This window comes from Dermacentor andersoni, chromosome 6 (assembly GCF_023375885.2).
Source record: "Dermacentor andersoni chromosome 6, qqDerAnde1_hic_scaffold, whole genome shotgun sequence".
NCBI classification, from domain to species: Eukaryota; Metazoa; Arthropoda; class Arachnida; order Ixodida; family Ixodidae; genus Dermacentor; species Dermacentor andersoni.
Window position 1 is genome coordinate 166,790,338 of NC_092819.1, and position 24,940 is coordinate 166,815,277.

The window sequence follows — 24,940 nt, forward strand, 5'->3', positions numbered from 1 at the left end:
TGAGCTTATTTCATTGTTTGTAGGGGCACCAAACCACGGATGCCTATTCAAGGATGGGGCGAATTAGTGTTTTATATAAAAGCAGTTTAGTGTCACAAGGGATTTTAGTGTGGCAAAAATAGCCTAGAGTCTTGGTGCTTTTCTGCTTACATATTCAATTTGGTGAGACCAAGAAAAATTTTCTGTTTGAATAATGCCTAAATATTTATGTTCAGGCACTCTTTTTTAAGTTCAACGCCATTCAAAGAATAGTCAAAACAAAAGGGCTCTGTCAGTTGGTAAATGACATCACGACTGTTTTACTGCAGTTGATATTCATTTGCCATGTTTTACACCAAGCGCAAGAAGACATGAGGGATTGGACAAGATGGCAATGGTTATCAATAGTATTAATGGTTTCATGCAGTACACAATTATCTGCATAAAGCCTAATTTTAAATGAGGTGCTACAACGTAGGCGATCGGATATTGGAGCGCCGTGCCTGGTCGCTGATGACTCCGCGTGGCCAAGGCTAATCGCGTGAGGTGGAACTGAATGCCAACTGTAGGCGTGTTTCAATGATCGCCGATCGCACCCCAGATAGGCTGAAAGCTTCAGGTCGCTCAGATAAACTGACGGTGACATAACTTTCTCTTTGTTAGATGTGAATGTCAATGCAGGACCTATGCGAAAATGAAGTCTCCTCTGCACTAGCCGAGCACAAGCATGCTTGCTGTCTACACTGGTGTGAACTTTATGGTGGGGCTACTGCAACTCAGATTTTTTAACTGTTGGAGAACTATTTGCATGCAAAAAGATTCATGGCCCCTCTGGTACAGAATAAAATGAGATCGGTAAACCTGTGCCTCTTAAACTAAATCAAAGAAGCAGGGTGAGATGCATATAAAAAGTTCTAACACTTTGTGTGTTCACAGCAACCAGTAGTGCCTCAGTGTTAGGTATCCCTGCAAGACCCATAATTTGGCTCTCATTATGGGGACGAAGACTGTTTGCAACTCATAGAGCGACATGGCCATCAAATTCAAGACCCGAGCCCCCCTGATGGCTACACTGATGGCTCACTAACGAGTACCAAAACATGTGACAGAATAACTGATGGCGAGCTAAATAGAGCAAGGAAACAGCTAACTGGGGGTACAGCTGCAGGGAAGTATTCTGTAAGAGTCCACCCAGTAGACATGTCCATTCATCTGCTGCTGAAGTGCTGATTTGCTGGTCTGCGGTACGTGTCAGAAGGAGGCAGGTACTCCAGCCAATCAGTACTTCAGCAGCAGACAAAATGGGCATGCTCACCAGGTGGACTCTTACTGAATACCCTCCCAGGACTTGGTAGAATTCCTCGCTGCTCCTGAAAAGGTTTAAAAGAAATTCCTTGCAGCCCCTTCATGAAGTTTTGAATGTGATCTGCAGAGGAAAAGCGCCTCAGAGTTGGACCTGCTCCCGCGTAAGTCTAACCTACATGAAGGGTGGAAACAAGGCACTTCTGGACAGCAACCGGTTGATCTCTGCCTGCCCTGCACAGGCTGTTTCGTCACATCAATACATAATGATTTCTGGCCTGGAAGTTGCCTCAAGGACAGTCTCTTTGTGCTAGCACAGTCCCTTAGAGAAATGAGGAAATTGGTGCTTGGAGCGGTGTGGAGCATCACCTGCTGTAGCTAAGGAAGCTAGGTTTACCAAGAAGCTTACTGAACCTTCTTGTATCACTATGCAGTAGCAATGAAGCTGTGTTTCAGCAGGAGGAAAGTTCAACACGCCCGAATAAGATGTTCCGGCTGTCCGCACTCCTCTTCGTATTAGACCTGGATCTGTCAGAGAAGACCTGACCTACACTTAGCAAAAGGTGCCACCTGCAATCGTAGCCTGCCCGCACTTTTCTATGCTGATTAGTGCTGGCAGGAAGCGAGACTGACCTGCATACACTACTGGACCGCTCTTTGAAGTAAGGCACTAACCTTGGCCTGCAGTCCAGCATGTCTAAATCTGCAGCTATGAGTTTGGTCCAGCTGTGAGAACTGGTCCAGGTGCACCTTCCCTAACTGTACAAAGGCAACTCCTTAAATGGTCACTGGAATACAAATACTTGTGAGCGACACCTTCAACAGGGCCAAACTGTAGCCACTGACTTGTCTGCTTACTAACCAGTTACTAGCGTTGCCTAAGTGTTGCTTAATTGGGTCGGCAACATTGGTGTATTGATTAAAGTTTCGTTTGTTGTGTGCTGCAACACGCGCTCGCCTTTTGTTGCGGCCGACTGCATGCTGCTATTGTGGCTGCGGCATAGTTGCTGCTACTTCTTGGCTACGCCCGCATAGCCTGTGACATTTTGGCGATGAGGGAAAATGCCAATGTACCGACAGCTTCTAGGTATGAAACATTTCTGTTCAGCAGCGCAGCTGCAATGAAGTTAGTAGCCTCAGTTTGTGATGCCAGTGTACGGCAACACCAAGCCCTTTGATGGCACTGGTGAAGACTGGCCATGCTCTACAAGGAGCGCCGGAAGACCTTCTACATTGTGAACAATGTTGAGAAAGAAAAGAAGAAGGGTGTCTTCTTCAGCTGCTATGGGTAAAGGACATACGGAGTCCTGTGCAACTTTGTCAAATTCACAATCCCACGAGATAAATCCTGTGAAGAAGTTCTCACTGCTCTCAGCAGTCACTACGGCCCAAAGCCTTCTGCTGTAGAGCAGTGCTTCAGATTCTACGATCGTGTTTGAACAGAAGGAAAGCCTTTGAACAACTTCGTTGCATCACTGAAAAACTTGTCTGAACATTGTAAATTCGGGACAGACCTTGAGAACATACTGTGGAACGTGCATACTTCGGGAAAACGCAGACCTAACGTTCGACAAAGCTGTGAAAGCTGCACTTGCAATGGAGTCTGCCAGAAAAGATGCAAGTCAGCTTTGTCAGGCTGGCTGAAGTACACTTCTAGGCATTTAGTAACGCACATGTCCAAACCTAACATGGGGATAGGCTCCAAGGGTGTCGCTTGCTAATGCTGTGATGACCAAACTTACGCTGTGTCGTGCTGCAAGCACATTAATTCTGCATGCTACTACTATGACAAGAAAGGTCATTTGTCCATTGTTTGTGAAATCGCAAGCTAATTTCAGATTATGTGAAGCTGACAGTATTAGGAAGGCCCAAGCAAGAGTGCATCATAGCAGTGAAGTTGCGTGGACTTGGTCTTACAGAGGGGTGCCTTTCACTCAGGAAGCAGAGGAGACAGATTGTGTACTAAGACCTGAAGTTATAGACAATGTGTTCTTCAGGAAGCTTGACGTTACATGCAAATCAATTGGCAGAATTCATCGTCTCGGTAAACCAGGTGAAGAGAGACCAGTAATTATTTACTTTCAGGACTTCAATGAAAAACAACTAATTCTGAGTAATGCCTACTGGCTAAAAGGAACTGTAGTATTATTGCAAAATGATTACTCACGTATCACATGTCGCAAGCTTCTATGAGATAGTGCGAAATAAAAGAAACAGCATGGAAATAAAGTCGGTTTGAAAGATGACAAACTGCGTGTAGACGATGAACTGTTACCTGGGATGATGCCCATGTCGGGGGGCATCGTGAAAAGGTAGCTGCCGTAGCCACGGTTTATTTAGGCCGGCCAGCAATGGTGCAGCGGAATCTTGGGAGCGGCCGACACTGCGGCCGCTTAGGTCGAGCGCGCTAGCATGTTCTATTCTCAAACCACCTGCACGTGAGCCCATCTTTGCCTGCTGTGGAGGTGATAGTCATGCCTCTACAGGGCCCTCCTCCTATTGCGAAGCGTGATTGAAATAAAGTCCAATGGTAAAGTCCTGCTAAAATGTGCGGACAGTGTTGTAGGAACACCAAGTCTAGACACAGGACGCATTGTCCTATGCTTTGAGGACATCATGAGTATTGTCGAGTTCACGCAATCCAAGAGAGATGTACCAGGCAGCGTAGGTTGTGAGCGAGACACAGCCACAGTGATATGTTAGTGTGAAATCATGACCTTCTGCAGGTTCTCATAGATGCCTGGGCCTGTAGAAGTCGGAGCTCCAAAAGTAGTTCCCCCTGGCACCTCAGGACTAGCGTGGAGATAGCGCAAGTGTTGGTCACGCATGTTGTTGACGTAGAAGTGATTCCAGAGCTGAAGAAACCGGATGGCAGAGCTGCTCCTGCAAAACTTTGGTAGATCATGCATCTGCGGGAGGTGTGAGCACAGAACATCAGAAGGCTCACCTACTGCTGCTTACGATGAAATCTCGAATGGTGATAGAATCAGGGTTACGGTGGTCGCTACAGGCATTGCGAAGGTTGTGTTTGTGGCGTTGTGCATGTGAGAGTGAAATTTGCACCTAGTGGAGCTGGTGGGAGGGTCTCTGAATCGGTGATAAGTGAGGTGCCCCCAAACGGAAAGGGGTCATCTTGCGGGAACGTTCAAGGAAGGACCGTGGCTGGCCGTAGAGTAGCTGAAAGCGCTCGCATTTGGCCCAGTGAATTCCTTGGAAAGAGTTGTGGTGCAGCTTCCTTTGAGCTGGGGAGAAGGTTCACAAACTGAGTAGAGGTCTGATGTTGGGGCCGGCGCCTGCTGACAATTGGCAAGGATGGACGCAGGCGATGTGGGCCGACAAGACGCAGAATGACACTACGGTTGAAATGAAGATAGTTGTCTTAGTGAGTGCTTGAGGGTGACATAGTGAGCAAGGACAGCTGCCTGCAAATCGTCGTAGAAGTAGGGGCCAGGGGGTGGCAACCGGAGCCTGGAACCGTGTTGAGAAGGAAGTGGCTGTCGAGCTGGATGAACCAGATGTCCGTCATGTCGATGTAGAATTCCTGGACATCCTACAACTGCGGGACGTCTGCCGAACTGCTGAGGTCACATCACCCGCCTTGGTAGGGTTGGTATGCGGACGCTGGCATGGCTGGGCTTGGTCGTCTGGGTCACCAATTTCTGAGAGGCAGTGCAAAGAGGGAGCCGCCGTATTCATTGTTTATTTAGGCTGGCCAGCCATGGTGCAGTGAATCTCAGGAGCAGCTGACAGAGCGGCTGCTCAAGTCGAGCGCGCTAGCGTTTTCTATTCTCGTGCTATCTGCACGTGAGCCCATCTTCTTCTTCGCCTGCTTTGGAGGGGATAGTCGCGCCGCTACACCAAAAACGCAAGAATAAATATTCGCAGTCATCAAACTACTTCTATGAAAGCTGACTTAGCTTAACATGTTGCAAAGAACTGAGAGTCCTTAATATGAATGCGTGCAGTATCTTTAATAAAAGTGACCGACTAGAGGTGATTATTTTAGGATACACCCCTCATATAATTGTGATAACCAAAACATGGTTACAAGATATCAACATTGTGGGTGTTTTCCCTCCTCCTTAGTGGGCTTATTGCCGTGGCAGACATATGAGAGGAGGTGGAGTGGCTATCTTGTTCAAAAAACATATTCCAGTTGTATTCTTGTGTCAGGCAGAAAAGATTGACCCTGTCACTTTAAATTACATGCTGGGACATGTCATTGTTGCTGTTTGGCATCTGCCACTCTCCTGACTCGCTACTGCAGTTCAGGCACGAATTGTGCGAACACATGGCATCGTTTCCTTACGACATTGTTTCCTGGTTTCTAGAAATAGATTGAGAGCATGTGATCCCGATTTAGCTACTTAAGTGATATCGTATTGTGTCATAACTTGCAACAAATTGTTAATCAACCAACATGCATCAATGCACTTCAGCGACTGTACTTCGATCTTGTCTTCACCAGCCAGACCAATGGCGGGATTTTTATGTCTATTGAACCTGGTACCTCTGATCATTACATGATGTGTTTTTCTTGTCTACTTACTTCATTTAACAAAAATCGATGCAAAAAGGTTACTGTTGTTACATTTGGCCTCTTTGGTGAACAATTTGTGTCACGCCGCTGTGGAAATGGCGAAAGCTTAGACGTTTTGAATATGCCGAGCTGCCCACAACGGTTAAAGAAACTCCCAGGTGGCCGCAACGTCGAAAAGACTTTAGCATTTGTGCATGCTCTCTGGCCTCCTTCCCCCACTGATGCCTGTATAAGCTCCACACTACCGCCTCTGTTCAGCGAGCAGAACAGTTAAGCTTTGCACATGCATTCATTCCATTCCATTCCATTCAAAGAAAGCTCCCTAGGTAACGCAAGAAACTGTACATCATAAAAGAAAAATCAAATGCTTAGGACGACAAGGTGCCTCTTGTAATACTAATCCAAATATCCAACCTAAATTAAACCACTAATAAGAGACGCAAAAGAAAAGTATTTCCAGCAGACTCTGCCAGATTTCATGTGGAATGCAGTGGAAAAGTTTTGGGCATTTTTGAAGGAGAGATCTAGGTCAGTTTTCCAAATTATGCACGAGGGGTGCCTGGTCTTTGAGAAGCAAAGCATTGCAGAGCATTTCAATGAGTATTTTCCACAGTATTTCCACAGCGCTTTTCCCAGATCTTGTGATTGACCATATTTAAATTTTATGCCATATATTGCACCGCCCGATATAGTCTTGCAACCAGGCGTAGTTTCTATGCTACCTAATATGAAAACTGAATCCTCACCTGGACCGGATTGTATACCAAATGTTTTCTTGCACAAATACACAGAAAAATTATCCCACTTTTTAGTTATTATTTTTCATGCATCATTGTCCTCTGCATTCCTTCCTAGCAACTGGTTAAGGGCACGTGTTGTAGCTGTATCAAAGAAGGGTGATGCTACACTTTTAACAAATTATTGTCCGAATCACTAACTTCTTGTTGCAAACTACTAGAACATATTATTGCCAAAGAGATCAACAAATTCCTTACAGATAGAAATCTTCTAACTGCCAGCGAGGATTTCATAAAGGCTTTTCTACTGTTACCCAGTTAACTAATGTCATTGACAACTTCGTTGATGTTCTTGAAAAGTATGTGGAAATTGATGTAATTTTCTTATATTTCAGGAAAGCGTTTGATCTTGTTTCACACTCATAGCTTATAAAAAAACTTGAACTGATTAACCTTCCAACACATCTAATTAATTCGACAACTGTGTACATAACTAATCGTCAGCAGTTTGCTGAAATTGACAATAACTTTTCAGTGCCCCACCAGGCAGCATTTTAGGACCCCTCTTTTTTCTAATATATATTAATGACATTGTTAACATACTTAATAACCTTCAGTAAGCTCCGCCTACTGGAGGTCACTGTGGCGTGCAGTTGAAATTTGATTTGGATGTTCACATAGACGCCACTGCTTCCGATTTGGGGCCTACAATGCACACACCGAACTCAGAGGCTATCCCTCAGCTTATGGTTGACTTCACATGTCTTATTCCTTTGCTGTGCTACAGTGTACTAAATAGCTATACATGGCTGTCCTTGCACCGAGTGACATGAATAGCACATTTTGTTTTGCACTTATCTCTACAACAGCCATGTAACTTCTGGGGGTCGAACAAACTTCTTCATATTCGCTCATGCGAGTACGTTGGCAGTGGGCACATTGGCTACGTGATGGATGCTGCACTCCGGACTTGCGTTGGAAGGATTCCTGATGTAACAAGCTTTGACCATGATGGCAGCACACCTCAAGGGTGTGCAACTTGGGAAGCAAATGACTGGTTCATCAGATGTTGGTGTTTAGGCCTTGAGTCACGTCACCCACAGATAGCATTCGGAGCACGCTGTTGTCCTCAGAGAGCGCACTTGTCACGGCACCCTGCAGTGGCTGCAGTATCTACGCTACGCTGCAGACCCAGCTACGTGCAACTGTAGTGGCTAACTATGTGCACGACAGGTCTGGAGTGTGTGCTTGCGCTTATGTGCTCCAGTCTGGCTGTGCTATCCGGTGTGGACTGGCTTTGTCTTGCACCAGCTTGACCAGCGGATAGTCGCCAATCCAAATTGTGCATTTTGCACAAGAGCTCAATGCAAAGCGAAGTCTGCCAAGGCATGGAGTGATCAGGAGTGAGTGCGCTGGCAAGCGTATGTCTGGTCTGACTAAGTTTTGCGTGGTGCGAGGCTAGTGGAGTGTTTAGAACTAATCGAAATTAGTGAGGCCTGACAGCTACGACAGTGATAAGTAGTGTGTGGTCAAAGCTTCAATCCTACATGGGTGCGTGCAACCAAGCGTTAGCTTATGATAGTCGGAGATATTACGGTCGCGGTACTTCTGAAAGTACATAATTATTATTGAAATTTAAAATGCAGATTTTCTGTTACTTCAACCTGTTTATTAATTAAACTGCCTAAATAGGAAGGAAGGAAAGAAGAAAGCAGAAGGCAGGGAGGTTAACCAGAATAACATCTGGCTGACTACCCTACTCCGGGGGAATGGGAAAGGGAAACCAAACATGACAGGGAGAGAGAAGAGGGAAGGAAAGAAGGAAATTAGCAGTGAGTTCGCTGACACGTGTGGTCCAATAGTAATTGCACTAATAGTCACAGATGTTCACACAAGCCCGTCGTCCTCAAGAAGCACAAAAGCACCTTCACCACTTTATGGGCCGACGAGCGATGGGAGTGGTGTTCCAGCAGCACCTGCACGAAAAGCAGCTGATTGTCCAGTTTTTGTAGAGCATTAGCAAGTTCTTGTCTTTTGGGGCATATCCTGGACAGTGGCACAGCAGGTGGTCGATATTCTCTTCGGTGCCGCATACCTTGTACGCTGCACTTTGCAATTAATGCTGCAATTAATGTAGTATATGCCTTTGTGAAGGCAACTGCGAACCAAAAGCGAAAGAGAAGCGTAGCTTCACGTCGAGGAAGTCTGAATGGAAGTTGGAGTTGCAGTGAGGGGTTTAATCGATGCAGTCGTGTAAGTCTTAAGTATGGCGAGTTCCACTCGGTCAATGAGAGACTGCATGCCAGGTTTCGAAGCTGTCTTGCAGCGTCTGTCCTCGAAAGCGGAATTGGAATGCTGCGCTCTTCTTGATGTGATGTGCGGGCAGTCTTATCGGCGGAGTCATTGCCACTGATTCCACAATGGCCAGGTACCCATTGAAAGACAACCTTGTGACTTTTTCGTTGGAGGTGATGATGAAGTTTCACGATTTCGTATGTCAGCTGTTCATGACATCTGCGTCGGAGAACTGACTGCGTGCACTGTAATGCCGGTTTTGAGTCGGAGAACACAGGCAATTTTCTAGGTCTTCCAGAACCAATTAATTCCAGTACATGACGCAGAGCCATTAGTTCTGCCACCGTTGAGGTCGTGACATGCGATGTGTTGAACCGCAGTGTTATTCCTCACATTGGTATAACCACCGCACCACCAGAACTGGACGACGTAGTCGATCCATCTGTATAGATGTGCACATGGTTGCTGTACTTTTCATGCAAGAGGAGTAAGCTCAGTTGTTTTAGAGCAGGGGCTGGAAGACCTGACTTCTTCTGTAGTCCTGGAATCATTATATATACTTGTGGATGGCTCAAACACCACGGAGGAAACACTGGCTTGGTCGCAGGTGCGTACCATGAAGTAAACGACGCACAATGTGCACTGACAGTAGCGCTAAATGTCAGGCAGGGCCTTTCAGCAGTGAGGCTCACCAGGTGGTGGGAAGGGGTCCTAGCAAAATGTCTGAGATGTATACGCATTGTCTCAACGGTAATTTGCGTCATGATTGGGTAATCCTGCATAATGGCAATGGTTTCAGCCATTGACGTACTGCGTGGTAAGCCAAGAGATATCTTAGGGGCTTGTGCTTGAATGCTCTGAATCGTACGCAGGCAAGTCTTGCAAGTGTTGGATATTGCAGGCGGGCTGTACCGCAGGAATCTAACGAACCACACCATGTACAGCTGTAACATAACCTGTATAAGTACTCCCCAACTTTTTCCTTCAAGGAACCTGAACAGATGACAGATAGCAGTCAGCCGCTTTTTCACGTAATTCACGTGCGGATTCCAAGACAGGTCTCTGTCAATTACGACTCCCAAGAACCTGTGACTTCTGCTGTATGGTATAAGTTGTCCATTAATTGATATGCCGTAAGCAGAAATTGGCTTCCTCGTGAATGCCACCATTTCACACTTTCCGCATGTAATTTCAAGACCTTGTTGACAAAAGTAGCAAGATGTATTGTGGCTGCCTTCTGAAGCTGAGTGCGAAGCTGTAGTCGTGTTACACCTGATGCCCAAATGCAGATGTCATCCGCATAGATGGAAAGTCGTACGGTGCTTGGCAGGTTATCAGCTAATCTAATGACGGTTAGATTGAAAAGCATCGGGCTAAGCACTCTGCCTTGAGGCACTCCTTGAGGCACTCCTTGAGGAACTGTCTGAATAAATATACACAGTAACAATAGGAAGAAAAGCACTGGTCCAAACACGCTTCTTGAATGATGTCAGCTAGTGGCCAACAGCTGCTGCATATGGGAATCCGCTTTATGGCAGCCTGAGGATAGTTAGGAGAACGCTTCTGTTGAAAAGAGCGTGCTTGAGAAAAATGTGACTTGGCGCTCCGTTCACAAGCTTCACGTGTCACGCATGACCGAAAAATTTGGCTGAGATGTTCACAGCAGCATATGCTATCTGCGGAATGGATTTTTTTCACCAAACCCAAGGGCTGCTTCAGGACCCCTGTAGGTTGTGGTTCTGGCATGACATTTTGATGACAAGTGCTTGGCGGAAATGGGAATTTCACTAGAAATAATCATATTGTGCCTTTGCTGCTACATATGGGAATCTGCTATATGGCAGCCCAAGGATAGTGAGGAGAATGCTTCTGTTGAAAAGAGTTCCTAGAGCTTTCCTCCATTCAAACACAGTCAACTCTCGTTACAACGGACCCTGATAATCTGACAAAAAACATCTGTTTTATCCGAAGTACGTAATATCCGAAACGCCGCACTTCCGAAACTTTGATTGCGATGTCTAAGAATGTTATTGCAAAGAGTGAGTGGCAAACATCCAAAGTAAAAAAAAAAAAAAAAAAAAGAAAAGCAGTTTCGTGAAACATCGATTGCGATAACAAACTAGTAGACAGCTATGTAAAGTAAAGATAGTAGTTTTATCTCGCTCGATGACTGCGAAAAGTCTCAGTCAAAAAGTTGCAGTGACGAAGTGCGGCAGCAGCAGCGAGTGAATTGACCTAAGTGCTGTCTCTCGCTTCAGTGCAAACTAAACGTTGAAAGCACAGTGCATACAAAGCTACCGGTACTGGGTGCACTTTGTCTACATCGCGGATTGCTTTGAAGGTGAGGCCCATGCGCACTTTGTCCACATCACAGGTTGCTTTCAAGATATGGTGCCAGCGTGGGTGAGCACTGTGTCCACATTGCAAATCGCTTTCAACATACGGTGGCTGCGCAGTTGTGCCATAAACAGCAGCCGCCACAGTAGAATCCCCCTCTCCCTTACCTCTCCTGGTGCCTCGTGCGCAAAAGAAGACGGCGCATTTCCGCCCCGCCTTCCTCTTGCGCACGTGATATTGAACTGCAATCGTCGGCTGACCCTTGCAAGTCCATTGCCAGCTAATGTCGACAAGGCAAAAGTACGTTTTATACGCCAGATTTTGAAAAAAGTTGCCACTTATTTTGCCTATTGTAGCCAATAGCCTGTTATGGTGCGGTCCATTAAAAGCAAACTTCTTTGCATAATAAAATAGGTAGAACAAACTAAGGTTGAAATATGGTCCGTTATATCCGAAAGTGTGTTGTACACTGGTTCATTGTGACGAGCGTAGACTGTATCTGCTGCCCAAAACGATACCCAAAATGCAGTTTGAGTCATCCGTTAATTCAAATTATGGGAGTTGGAAATGTCAGGACATGTGTATCTGGTGAAAACTAGAAAGTGGAACATGGCAGTTTCTTGTGCCCTGTGAAATGGGATCTTTTGTGAATTTAAGGCAATTTTCAAAAACCCTGCAGGAGTGGATCCAAACTGAAAGAACTGGTGTAATAATTTCGACCACTTAGTTCATTGATCTGCTTCAAATTTTGAATATTCCATGACAAATAAGGTGCTACAGTTTTGCAATTTAATGCTCCAGAAATGTCCTTCAACTTGTAATCTGCTCCAAATTCATAATATTATTTATTTTATTTAGAAAATACTGCAGGCCTTGTAGTGGCCCTTGCAGGAGGGTCAGAAGTACAGAAAGAAACAACAAGGAAATGCAAGAATACATGAGTAGCAAAACAGAAATAACAATTAATTATCCTACTCTAAGGCTTTTGTTTTTCATTCGAGTGGGTGATTTCCTAATTATTATTGTTTCTTTAAAGCTGCACTTGGTCAGGCAAGGGATCGGCCTTGCAGAGAGGGAAATGCTTGCACTTTTTATGCAAAAGGTTGCCGTAGCTGCTGTTTCTGTGTTTGAGGGGATTTGGAGTGCACTGCACGATGGTGTTGCCTTTTCAGTGTGTTCGCAGGTGTGCCCATTCCATATCCGAAGCGGGACTTCCTTACGGACGAGGAGCAGGAGGACAAGTCTGACGCCAGCAAGGTGAGCACTGAAAGGGACTCCTGCTGTGCACATCTGTTTTGTTGCTGCCATGCCTATGTCATGGTATTGCATGCCATGACATAGGCAGCCGAAGCGCTGGTACTGCTTTGTGCAGGAAATGTGGCAAGGTCCACTTAGCACTGGCCTCACTCATTTTTGAAAACACGGCTTCGTTCTGTTTTGTTTGCAACCCATACTGAGTGCCAAATTACAACTTTTTTAAAATATTCTCTCAGGACAGAAATGTTGAAGGTGGGAAGTAAAAAGGTGCTGCTGCGTTAAGGTGTTTACAAGTTACAGTACAGCCTCACTATAACCAGAATGAAGGTGTATCTGCGATTACTTAGTTATAGCAATTGCTACCCTCATGGCCAACATTGCCCACATGGCGACTCAAAAGTGTACTTCCTAGAGTTGCCATAGTTTAACTTCCTCTCTCAAATGCAGCAACTCTCATTCGCATCTTGTGTGTGCTGCCCCTGTACTCTATGCAGACGATACTAACCTTATAATAGCTGTTTGTGAGGAATGCAACCTAATTAATAAGCTTAACTCTGAATTACAACATTTTGCACCGTTGGTGTACACTGAATGCCCTTCACCTTAACCCAACGAAGAAAGTTTTTATCTTATTTCACTCTGAAAAAAGAAAAACGACTATTCATTCAGATGTCGTTTACAATAACCATCTGATAAAACAATCTAGTTAGACAAAATCTCTTGGTGTTATTATCGATAACCATTTAAAATTCTGCCTTCATGTGCGTTCTGTAGTTCATAAGGCTTTGTATGGCTTGCATGTGCTGTTGAAGTGTCGAAACTATTTCCCTTGCTAAGAGATTTATTAGCATTTATTAGCAACGGGCGCGAACGGGTAGCCGTCCCAAGCGTTCGGCGAAAGACAGCAACCACGAGCTCATGCCGGTAGCGATGGTGCTGTGGAGCAGGCAGGCTACTCTTTTTCGTTACAATCGCCGTCCGCAGAAAAAGGCGCCATCCTGGCGGCTTAAGGCGAAGAGACTACTATTGGGTCGTAGTACGACTTAATGCGAGAGACGTGGACAAGTTCGTGGCCGCGATGGCGTAGGTCTGTCGATGGCGTGAGGGGCTCTACGATGTAATTGACGGAAGACGTTTGCTCCAGAACGCGGTAGGGTCCTGGGTATTTTGCGACAAGTTTTGAGGAGAGGCCGGATGTAGTAGCGGGTACCCGAAGCCATACGAGAGAGCCAGGCGAAGAAGTTGGTACAGAACGGCTGGCAGGTTGACGGGATTGCTGCTGCCACTGGTCCTCGGTGGAAAAAGAGCGGGCAAGCTGGTGGCGTTCCTCGGCATGACGAGCAGCTTCAGATAGCGGAGTACTTTCGGAAGCGTCAGGTGTATATGAAAGAATGGTATTGAGCGTAGTAGAAGGTACTCGTACGTATTGGAGAAAGTAAGGGGGAAAACCAGTAGTTGCTTGGGCCGCAGTATTGTACGCATACGTCACGAAAGGGAGAACTTGGTCCCAGTTTGAATGATCAGAGGCGACGTACATGGAGAGCATATCGTCAAGATTACGGTTGAAGCGCTTGGTCATGCCGTTAGTTTGCGGATGGTACGCTGTACTGGTGCGGTGAACGATTCGGCATTCGTCGAGTAGTGCCTTCAAAGCATCGGAAAGAAATGCGCGGCCTCTATCGCTCAGAAGTTCGCGAGGGGCCCCGTGGCGAAGAACAAACTGTCAACAGAAACGATGCAATGTCGCGTGCGGTGGCAGTCGGCAGAGCAGCTGTTTCAGCATTGCGGGTCAAGTGATCCACCGCAACAATAATCCACTGGTTGCCTGCTGGAGTGGAGGGTAGCGGTCCGTATATGTCTATACCAACACGATCAAAGGGCCGACTAGGGCAGGGAAGGGGTTGTGACGGGTAGACTTGTCCGGGAGGTAATTTTCGGCGTTGGCACTGAGCACAGGAGCGAATGAACTTTCTGACGTAGTTATACATGCCGCGCTAATAAAATCGGACGCATAGTCGAGCATAGGTCTTGAAGAGGCCGGCATGTGCGCACTGAGGGTCTGCGTGGAAAGCGTCGCAGATAAGGTCACGGAGGTGGCGGGGTATCACGAGAAGCCACTTGCAACCGTGAGAGAAGTAATTACGACAATAAAGAAGGCCGTCGTGAATGCAGAAGTGGGTAGCCTGGCGGCGAAGAGCGCGAGATGGTGAAAAGGTGGATGGATCAGAAAGGATGCTGATGAGAGCACTGATCCAGGGATCCTTGCGCTGCTCCGACGGCATGTTGCGCAGTGCATGAGATGGAAGTGTGGGCTCAAGGGCAGATAGGCAAGCGCAGTCAGCGGAGACCGGTGAGCGAGAAAGGGTGTCAGCATCCGTGTGTTTGCGGCCGGAACGGTAGAGAACGCGGATGTCGTACTCCTGTAGCTTAAGGGCCCTGCGAGCAAGTCGGCCAGATGGGTCCTCAAGGGTAGACAGCCAACAAAGGGCGTGATGGTCAGTGACATTGAAAGGGTGACCATACAAACAAGGACGGAATTTTCCAAGGGCCCAAATAATGGCTAAACACTCTTTCTCTGTAACAGAGTAATTAGCCTCGGCCTTTGTCAGAGTTCGGCTCGCGTAGGCAACGACATATTCATCAAACCCCGCTTTTCGTTGCGCGAGTACGGCGCCAAGTCCGACGCCGCCGGCATAGGTGTGGACCTCTGTGGGCGCTGCAGGATCGAAGTGGCGGAGGATACGTGGCGAGGTTAGCAGGCGGCGTTATTTCGTGAAGGCGTCATCACAGGCGGGCGACCAAGTGGAAAGTTCTTTGTCGCCACTTAGAAGGGCTGTCAGGGGTGCACTTATGAAGCGAAATTTCGAATGAAACGTCGGAAGTATGAGCATAAACCAAAGAAACTTTGAAGCTCCTTTAACTTCTTTGGTTGCGGAAAGTCGGTGACAGCGCGGAGCTTCGCTGCATCTGGTAGGACGCCGTCTCGCCAAGAATGGCCAAGAATAATGAGCTTTCGGGCACCGAAACGACAATTTTTTAAAGTTAAGTTGAAGTCCCACATCAGTAAGGCATTTCAGAACTTGCTCGAGACGGCTGAGATGGGTTCGGAAATCAGTGGAAAAGACAACTATGTCATCCAGGTAGCATAAACATGTGTTCCATTTGAGGCCGCGTAAAATATTGTCCATCATTCTCTCAAAAGTGGCTGGAGCGTTACACAGGCCGAAGGGCATTACGATGAATTCTTACAATCCATCAGGTGTTACAAATGCTGTTTTAGGTCAATCAGATGGTGCCAAAGAGTCTTGCCAGTATCCGGAACGTAAATCTAGCGAAGAAAAGAACTCAGCTCCCTGCAAACAGTCGAGGGCGTCGTCGATGCGCGGTAACGGGTAAATGTCCTTGCGCGTTGTCTTGTTCAGATGTCGGTAGTCGACGCAGAATTGAATAGAGCCATCCTTTTTCTTAACGAGGAAGACCGGTGATGCCCAGGGACTGTTGGAGGGCTGCACAACGATACGCTTGAGCATGTCAGCAACCTGGTGGTCAATGACACGGCGCTCAGAGGCGGATATCGGTAAGGGCGCTGCCGTAAAAGTGCATGACTGCCGGTATCTATCTGGTGAAAAACGGTCGATGTGCGGCCCAAACCGGAAGCATGGCTGTCGAAAGAAGCCCTGAACTCCTGCAGGAGAGCAATAAGCTGGCTTCATTCTGAAGATGACGTGCCATCATCGATGGAGCAGTGGAAAGCGTCGAGGAGTGACTGATCAACCGCAGGGTCACAAGTAAGTGCGCCAAGGTCCGCAGAAGTAGAAACGGCAGGAGCTTTAAAGATGCAAAAGGCGTCGACCGGTTGAACAAGGCCTAGGCATTCACCATGAAATAAAGCTAAAGGGCAGGCCGTGGGATTGTCGACGACCATTTTCGTGACACCATTGCGAAGAGTAAGGAGAGCAAAGGGCAACGGAGAACATCGGCAGCGAATGAACAGTTCAGAGGGCGTAAAGAGAACAGTGGCATCAGAAATAGCGGCGCACAGGCACAAGCAGGGAAGAGCGTGGAGGGATGGAATTGTCTTCGGAAACAGAGTTTAACACTAGAAGGGTCGTTTTCGATTGTCTCGACGTCGGGAAGTGCAGAAAGTTCGAGTTCGGCGTGACAACAGTCAATAACGGCGTTATTATTTGCAAGGAAGTCCCAGCCTAATATAATGTCATGGGAACACGAGGGCAGCACGACGAATTCGATGGTACACAGTAGACCATCAATGAAGACGCGAGCAGTACAGGCAGCGAGAGGCGTTCTATTTTGAGCGTTCGCGGTTCGAAGGGAGAAGTCGGAGAGAGGCGTCAAAACCTTTCGTAGTGTGCGGCAGAGTTCGGCGGAAATTACGGATACGGCGGCTCCTGTATCTACAAGTGCCAGGACGGCGATTCCTTCAACAGAGACTTCAATTACGTTGGCTGGAGAATGACGAGGACTTGGGCATTGCAACGTGGACGTAGTTCGTGCCTCGGGAACTGCGGCCATCAGTTTTCCTGCTCGGTGGACACGGGACGGCGCTGCATCGGAGAAAGCGAGCGACGACGGGGAGATGGTGAGCAGCGAGTAGAGGCGGTTGGGCGGTCAGGGGAAAAGGAAGAGGTAGGAAGGCTGGAAGGCGAAGAGGAAAACGGAGTGGGGAAAGGTGGCGCTCGCCGGATGTTCTGAAGAGGAAGCATGCAACGGCGACAATGGCGCGCCACGTGACCAGCACCACCGCAAGCAAAACATATTGGGCGGTAATCGAAGGTGCGCCACTGATGGGGGTAAAGGGCAAGATATACTCCGGCGTAACGCCCGCGCGCGGCGCGGTTAGGCGACGTCGGTGAAAAGCGCGGAGTCTACAGTCCGGCGTCACGGCGTAGCCGGTGTGCCCAGGTGCGCTTGGCGAACTCAACGCCACCGGCGCGGACGTAGAGCGTGTTCTATTTCACGCGGCTGCCGCTAGACCAGAATGCATTGCGCGCTGCAGCGGCCGCGAGTGGAGGCTGAATGGCGGCCTGTGGTGCGCGTACTGAGAGTGCGGCTGTGGTTTTTTCAACATCCGTGTGTGATGACAGCGCGAGTGAGGACGCCTGCTTGAAGCGATTCGCAACCATCCATGTGTATACGATGTGAAACGCATGGACTACCGCGACACAGAGCGGAAGAACAACGCGTGGGAAGCTATACGAAAGCAGTGTGGTCTCGCCACAGGTAAGCTGCATTTCGCAGCTCCTGTACTAGCTGGTGGTAGTCGCCGAGTTGAGGGCGCTTGTCGAATAGCTCTCGTATGTACATGGTCCGCTTCCATGTTCTGGCTGTCAGGCACGGCGGCCGCATTTCGATGGGGGTGAAATGCGAAAAACACCCGTGTGCTCAGATTTAGGTGCACGTTAAAGAACCCCAGGTGGTCGAAATTTCCGGAGTCCTCCACTACGGCGTGCCTCATAATCAGTAGTGGTTTTGGCACGGAAAACCCTATAATTTCTTTTCTGGCTGTCACGACAAGTTAACGCCATGCCGCAAAAGTTTTCGTTTTAGGCGCACAAACAGCGCGCGGAAAGAAAAAAAGCGCGCGCGACCCGAATGGCGCGGGTATATGCAAGACGCGCATGCGCCATGGAAACAGCTATTCGCCGCGGCCGTGAAGTTGCCCTCCCGGACGCACAGATGGCGCCAGCCTCGAGCTGCGCGTGCACGCCGAACTGTAGAGGAAGCAAATTTCTTGCACGCCTGGCGTCGCTAGCGCAGCGTATCCGACTTCGCCTGCCGCGGCCTGGCGCGCCGAGAACGCCGGACTATATCTTGGCCTTAAGGTCCGGGTTGCGGTTGAGGATTCGGAAAATGCTGTCGGTCGGGTAGCGGCATAGGAGGAAAATGCCGTCGGTTGTGAAGTGGCATAGATAGCGGCAAAAATGTCGGTGGTCGATGCATAGATGGCGGCAGGGGCGTTTGTGGACGAGATCGGGAAACAGCTTCAGCTTAAGTGAGAGGAGCCGTGACTGGTGTCTGCTCAACGGCTGGAGGAACTGCTTGAGATACTTGCTCTTGAATGAAGTCGCGGATCGTAAGATGCAAAGCAGGTGGTGGTTCCTGGACAGAAGATATCAAGGATAGCTGGCGGGCGACCTCTGCGCGAACGAATTCCTGAATTTTTATGAACAGATCAGCATGATTGTCGTCAACTCCAAGGCTTGACAGAGAGTCGGCAGGCGGAGTGGGACGCCGGGTGTGAAGCCGTTGCCTGCGCAACTCGTCGTAACTCTGGCACAATTCTATCACTTGTGGGGTTCTCACATCCGTACTCTTGGGACAAAGGAACGACAACACAGTAGTGCAAACAATCACAAGGGCATTTATTGCAATTTTCATAGATCAATACCTGCTAGCTGAGTTGCTATCCACAAAACATGCCGATGGGCGCGCGACAAATCTAGGAAGTCCGACTCACCGCGACCGGATAGCGAGCGAATATGTTCGCCCCATGCTGGATCCCAAGGCCTGGTCGTTCGCGCGTACGGTCACGCGAACGGTGGCGCGTTCGAAGGCAGGCCACGCGAGGCGGTCTCGCAGAAGCATGGATCGGCGCATGCGCAGGACGCCCGCAGCATTCGCCGGCCCGCCGCCCAAGAGACAGCCTGTTCTCCCCTGCGCCCCCAAGCAATCCTGCCGTGAGGCGGCTTTAGCAGCGTAACACTCGCGCCATCTCTCGCACTGTGCCCCAACCACATGACCGCTGCGGGCATCACGCAGGCCACACGGCGAAGCCGCACCGCAGGAGCTATGCGGGAAAACAAGATATCAGGGAACGCGTAAGATATCAGGGAACGCGTAAGATATCAGGGGATGCGTCCGTAAGATAGAATGCGATGTTTCTTAACTTGGTAACGTCGTCCCACTGGTTATGGGCACTCACTCGCTCATAAGACGAGATCCAATCTTCAACGTCTTTGTCATCTGTGCCGGAGAAGATAGGGGGATCTCGCTGACGCAAGGCACCGGCACAAACCAAGGTGGCCGGCGCCGTTAGAGGAGCTGGAGGAGTGCGTGCGTCGTCGGGCATGATGGGGGGTAGAGTGCGACTCCGAAGTTTCAGGGTGGTCGAAACCCAGCACGTCCACTACTTGCTAAGAGATTTATTAGCAACGGGTGCGAACGGGTAGCCGTCCCAAGCGTTCGGCGAAAGACAGCAACCACGAGCTCATGCCGGTAGCGATGGTGCTGTGGCGCAAGCAGGCTACTCTTCTTTGTGACACCCTCCTCACATACTTATCAATGTTTACTATGCACTTGTTCACTCTCACATTAATTACTGCTTAGCGATCTGGGGTTGCACATACAAAACTCTACTGTCTCCGGTGTTTACACTTCAAAAAAGAGCTCTTTGCATTATAGCATCCAACAATATGCAATTTAAGAGTGAAGATTTATTTAAAATCCTGATCATCCTCAACATTTACGATTTGACAACATACAACATCACCTCCGTCATGCATCAAATAGTTAATGAAAAACTAGCCTTGACAGCAGTCTCGATCCATCCCTCACTTCGCAATGTTGGGAATGCACCTTGCTGGTGTTTTTTATTGCCTAAGGTCAGTGCTAATTATGGTCGCTCTACACTACAGTTTACAGGCACCTCAGTTTGGAATAGGCTTGATAGTGACCTAACCACTCTAAGAACATTGCATACATTTCTTAAACAATTAAAGCACTCACTTATCGACAATGCGTAGCACTGTGCATGCTTGCACACGTCCTCACTTTTTCTTTCTTCTTTTCCTGTGCTGATGTTTTCGATGATGTAAAAAAAGAAAATTGTTAGAAAAATGTACCTCATTTGTGAAATTTTCCCTACTACTGTATTTTCTTGTTTTACTTACTTCAGCTATTTCAGTTTTATGTGATTTTACAGTATAAAAAAAAACAGCTGCCGTAGAAGCGTTTCTTCCTAATAACAATCGGTAGGGATCCTTTAACAAATATGTTGTGTCCCAAAGGTGTGTACTTTGCAACTGTATACGTTAATTACGTTAAATAAACTTTTAAACTTTCAAGCTTTTCAAACTTTCAATCGGTCCAGGAGTATTCTCATAAAAGCATTTCTTCATTTTACATCTATTTGAGTAAGTCCAAACGATGTTGGCCTTGAGCTAAAGTTTCTTAAATGTATAGAAAAAAAAATCCATAAATATGAAACCTCACATCATGCCAGAAAACCAGTAAGGCTCTTTATGATTGTCAACTTCACAGCATTTGTGAATACACTTCCCATATGTAGTGCAAACAAGACGATAGAGAGATAGAGAGAGAAAGAGAGAGAGAGATCTTTATTTCTGAACTAGCAAAAGAGAGAGAGATCTCTCTTTGCCCTCGAGTGGGCAGCTTCCTGATTCCAGGAATCCGTGGGCTCTCACGGTCCACCAGCTTTCGCTGGTCATCCAAGCCTGGGCAACACAGCATGGCCTCCCACAGAAAAAAAAAAAAAAGAAAGGAAGAAACATTAATGTGGAGAGAGCCTTTGTGCAGGCCTATAAGGAAGGTAAAACTAGAGTCCTCTGGTACTTTCTTTTTACTGGTTTCAGAACTTCTTTGTCACACTATGGGAGAGCTTCATATGCCGCTAACAGTGACCGCATGGAGGCGCCATGGGTTCACAAGGGATGTGTTGAGAGGGTACCCGGCAAGCGGCGCAGCATTTGGCCCACATGTTTGTGTGATTTTTTTGTAGCGGCTTTATGCACTCTTTCTGCCTTTTAGCCATGGGCAGGGAAGCTTGAATGGAGTTCAGGAAAAGAAAAGAAAAACGGTACATGATGCGATTAGGAGACCTAAAGTGTTCCGTTGTGGAGACCGTGTTTTTCTTTTTAAATAGATTTGCTGGGACATTTGTTGGAACACTATATTTATTTGCGCTTAAAGGGAGTTGAAACATGCTCTTGAAGTTGAAAAGAGTGATTGTCAGCCCCTGCCAGCCGTTGAAGTAGGTAAAGGCAAGGCGCAGAAGACCAAGATTTAGGAAGAAGAACACAAACGACAAGACGGGCGCCACTCGAGACTGGCAAGCTGAGATGGCGATCAAGTTGACGCACAAAATGGCAGGATCGGTGCGAAAGCTTTGATGAAAGAAAGGGCCCAATGTAGAAGAAATATGCTCAAGTAAAACTCTTGCTTGGGCTAGTTGGTTCATGCTTGAAGTAGGTAAAGGCAAGGCGCAGAAGACCAGGACTTAGGAAGAAGAACACAAACGACAAGACGGGCCCATTGGGCCCTTTCTTTCATCAAAGCTTTCGCACCGATCCTGCCATTTTGTGCGTCAACTTGATCGCCGTCTCAGCTTGCCAGTCTCGAGTGGCGCCCGTCTTGTCGTTTGTGTTCTTCTTCCTAAGTCCTGGCCTTCTGCACCTTGCCTTTACCTACTTCAAGCATGAACCAACTAGCCCAAGCAAGAGTTTTACTTGAACATATTTCTTCTACATTGGGCCCTTTCTTTCATCAAAGCTTTCGCACCGATCCTGCCATTTTGTGCGTCAACTTGATCGCCGTCTCAGCTTGCCAGTCTCGAGTGGCGCCCGTCTTGTCGTTTGTGTTCTTCTTCCTAAGTCCTGGTCTTCTGCGCCTTGCCTTTACCTACTTCAAGCATGAACCAACTAGCCCAAGCAAGAGTTTTACTTCAGCCGTTGAAACCAAGCTTGAGGATGTGTATATCTCGTTAGTGAATGTTAGGCCTAGCGCAGCAGACAAATTGGTACACTCACTACCAACGAACCGGAACTGAAAAATAAGAAATTAGGATGAAGGGAACTGCCTTGGTAGTCAAGTTCTGGCCACAGCGATTTGAAGTGTTGTATTGTGCGCACACAAGAAGTGGGAAGTGGTGACACTGCATAGTGCCATCAACCGTTGTCGATTGAAGGCTGCTGGTCGCACTCGCTGGCACTTCCAAGAACGAAATGCGACTACATATATATAGGGGGGGTTCTATGTTTTAAGGACATATAGTGGAGGTTGTGATATTCTGATTCTGACACATTTGTTTGCCTGTTATGCCAAACGACCAACAAGTGAAAAACCCCACAGTACTCCAGTGCACTTTGCTCTACTTCACGGAAGTTATAGGTTGAATAAGTAGTCAGGTTCAGTTGTCACTATAGGAACACTTAGAATAAACTAAGCGACTGTACAGATCCGTTTAACTCTTTCCCTATGGGGGGAATATAGGTGTTTTATGTATGTTACACCAGATTTCTTTTCTGAAGAAACTACTGCACTCGGTGTTTTATGTAATACACAAACGAAAAGCAGAATAAATGCACTTTTCAAGCAAGACAGTTTTCTTAATGAGATTTATGTCACAGAAAAGATATAAATTGCCAAAATCAAGATTAGCAGATAAAACTGAACAAAGTTTGTAAAGACATGCTTGTATCTACCAAGAACAAAATCTAAAATAAATTATGAGATATATAAAATGTTTTGCCATCTAATAGGCACTATCTTGGAAAAAATCAAAATTTTTCGTTGAACAGGTTTTCAACTACAAAAATTTAACTGCAAGCACTGCAGTTGGGCATGCCATGTGGCAAAGCAGTTCCTTGATGTAAAACATAGCAGAATGTTGCATGCCTTGCAGTAAGCTCTTGTTTTCTGCTCGGTTTTCTTGTAGCATTTCTTGCAATTTCTATAAGTCTCCATCTTGGCAAGCTCTCAAACATTCCGAACGACAACAAAAAGACGGGCTGAAGCAAAAAGCGCAACTAACCGGCCTGTGGCCGCCAGTGTTGCGGGCTGGTTTACATCATTGCTGTGAGAGTCGAAGTTCGGCAAAAAGGCAGCATCCTCAGACTTCCTGCGGATTGATACATCAATAAAATCAGCTGCAGGCGCAGTGAAATCATGAAATCTGCAATCTTTCAGATCAAGCGCCGCTTCCGGAGGTGGCCATTTTAGCCTTCTACTTTGATGATCACAAAACTTCGGAGCGCACTCAAAAATTACTGCGAAGCCCGAAGAAAGCTAACTACTGAGGAAACAAAAATGTAGTTCTCTTCTTTCATTCCTGATGGTGCAGTGCGTACATGAGCAATGCGGAAGGTCTCGAAAGTGGTGTTTCACATAGATAGTGGGCTAACGATGCGTAATGGGTGCGGTAGGGAAAGAGCTAAAAGGTTTACAAAAACATACCAGCTTTGTCTTATTACTGTTTACAAGAATGATGTATTACGAACCCATTTTGCAACTTGTCTTTCACAGTATTTCTACTGTGTTCTTTAACGTCACTACCACGTGACAATATAAATTTGAGAAAAATTTGTGATGTAAACTAGCTGTAAGCACTTCTTGGGTGGCCTGCTGTGAAAACTAATTTGCTTTGTTTTTCGGGTGTAGATCATCATGTTTAAGATGATGTCAAACATAATTTCATAGTTTACACACAGTACTTGTGAAAATGCACTAGCACAAACTATGCATTAAATTTTTATCCAGTCATTCTAGTCCCACTCTATGATCTATCCAGTGCACAAAACCTCTGCATTGTGGCAGTTCTACCTAAGAAGCTTTCCCAGCAACGTTGCAGGGCCCCTTTAAAAAATTTGCAAGAACACATAGTGGTGTGTAAGTGTTAAGATTGGCCTATGTTATGAACCATTAAGCAATGCTGAAGTCCCAGTTTTTATCTGTGCCATCACAATAAATCTACAATAAAACTTGTGGAAAGTAATTGACTGTGAGTGGCCCCCAAGGAATTCCTGGCTTGCATTCTTTCAGACGGCGGCTGCCAACAACCAAGGAGGCACACAAGACAACAACAACCATGGTCCTAGTGCTAAGCGAGTACGGATGGCACCACCTACTACGACAGCAGCCAATCAGGTGAGGCCATGTGGAAAGGGTGTGCTGCAGCTTTTCTTTTCTTCTGAACCCACAGCACATCTTTTGTTTTCTGGTGTGGGGCTTTGCTTGGTGTGGGTGTCTTTGGAGACTTGTGGTGGTACTTGGAGATGGGCTGCCTCCCTTCTTGCCATAGCACTGCACCACTATCACTAAGCGAGCTTCGGATACCATGGCAGTAGCTGCCAGCAGCCTACAAGTGGAATCCAGTCTGTGGGTGTATACCCATCTTGTTCATATCAACTTTATTTCAAAAGTCATGTTGGAGTTTCATATCGCAAAGGTAGAACCAGGACACTGACTAAAAGGTTTTAGCGCCTTTTAACGTTTCGGCTCCCATGGAGGAACCAGAACCTTAAAACACTGTTGGCTCCTTTTGGTTGGTGTCCTGGCCCCTTCCTTTTTACTATGTACCATCCCATTCTATAATACTCTTCACTTCATGGCACAAAGATTATCAGATCCACAAAGGTTGCAGGGACAGTTGAGCCGATGCAAAAAAGTACCAGCTGACAAAGGTGAGCAGAAGTGCCGCTACTGTTCCACTGCTTCTTGAGGTGCAGTGACCAGTGAA

At 47.1% G+C, this 24,940-nt stretch overlaps 1 protein-coding gene across 5 annotated transcripts in view; it reads left to right on the forward strand.

The window, feature by feature from the left end:
- LOC126523407 (cyclin-dependent kinase 8-like) overlaps nucleotides 1-24,940 on the forward strand; it is a 129,176-nt gene that overhangs the window by 32,370 nt on the left and 71,866 nt on the right. For all 5 annotated transcript variants that reach the window (XR_008610724.2, XM_055066789.2, XM_055066788.2 and 2 more), the window contains exons 3-4: nucleotides 12,363-12,447; nucleotides 24,244-24,348. Coding sequence is in view for 4 of the 5 variants with exons in the window: in XM_055066789.2 (XP_054922764.1) it covers nucleotides 12,363-12,447; nucleotides 24,244-24,348 (190 nt within the window). In the remaining variant the exon portion in view is untranslated. The remainder of the gene's footprint in view (nucleotides 1-12,362; nucleotides 12,448-24,243; nucleotides 24,349-24,940) is intronic.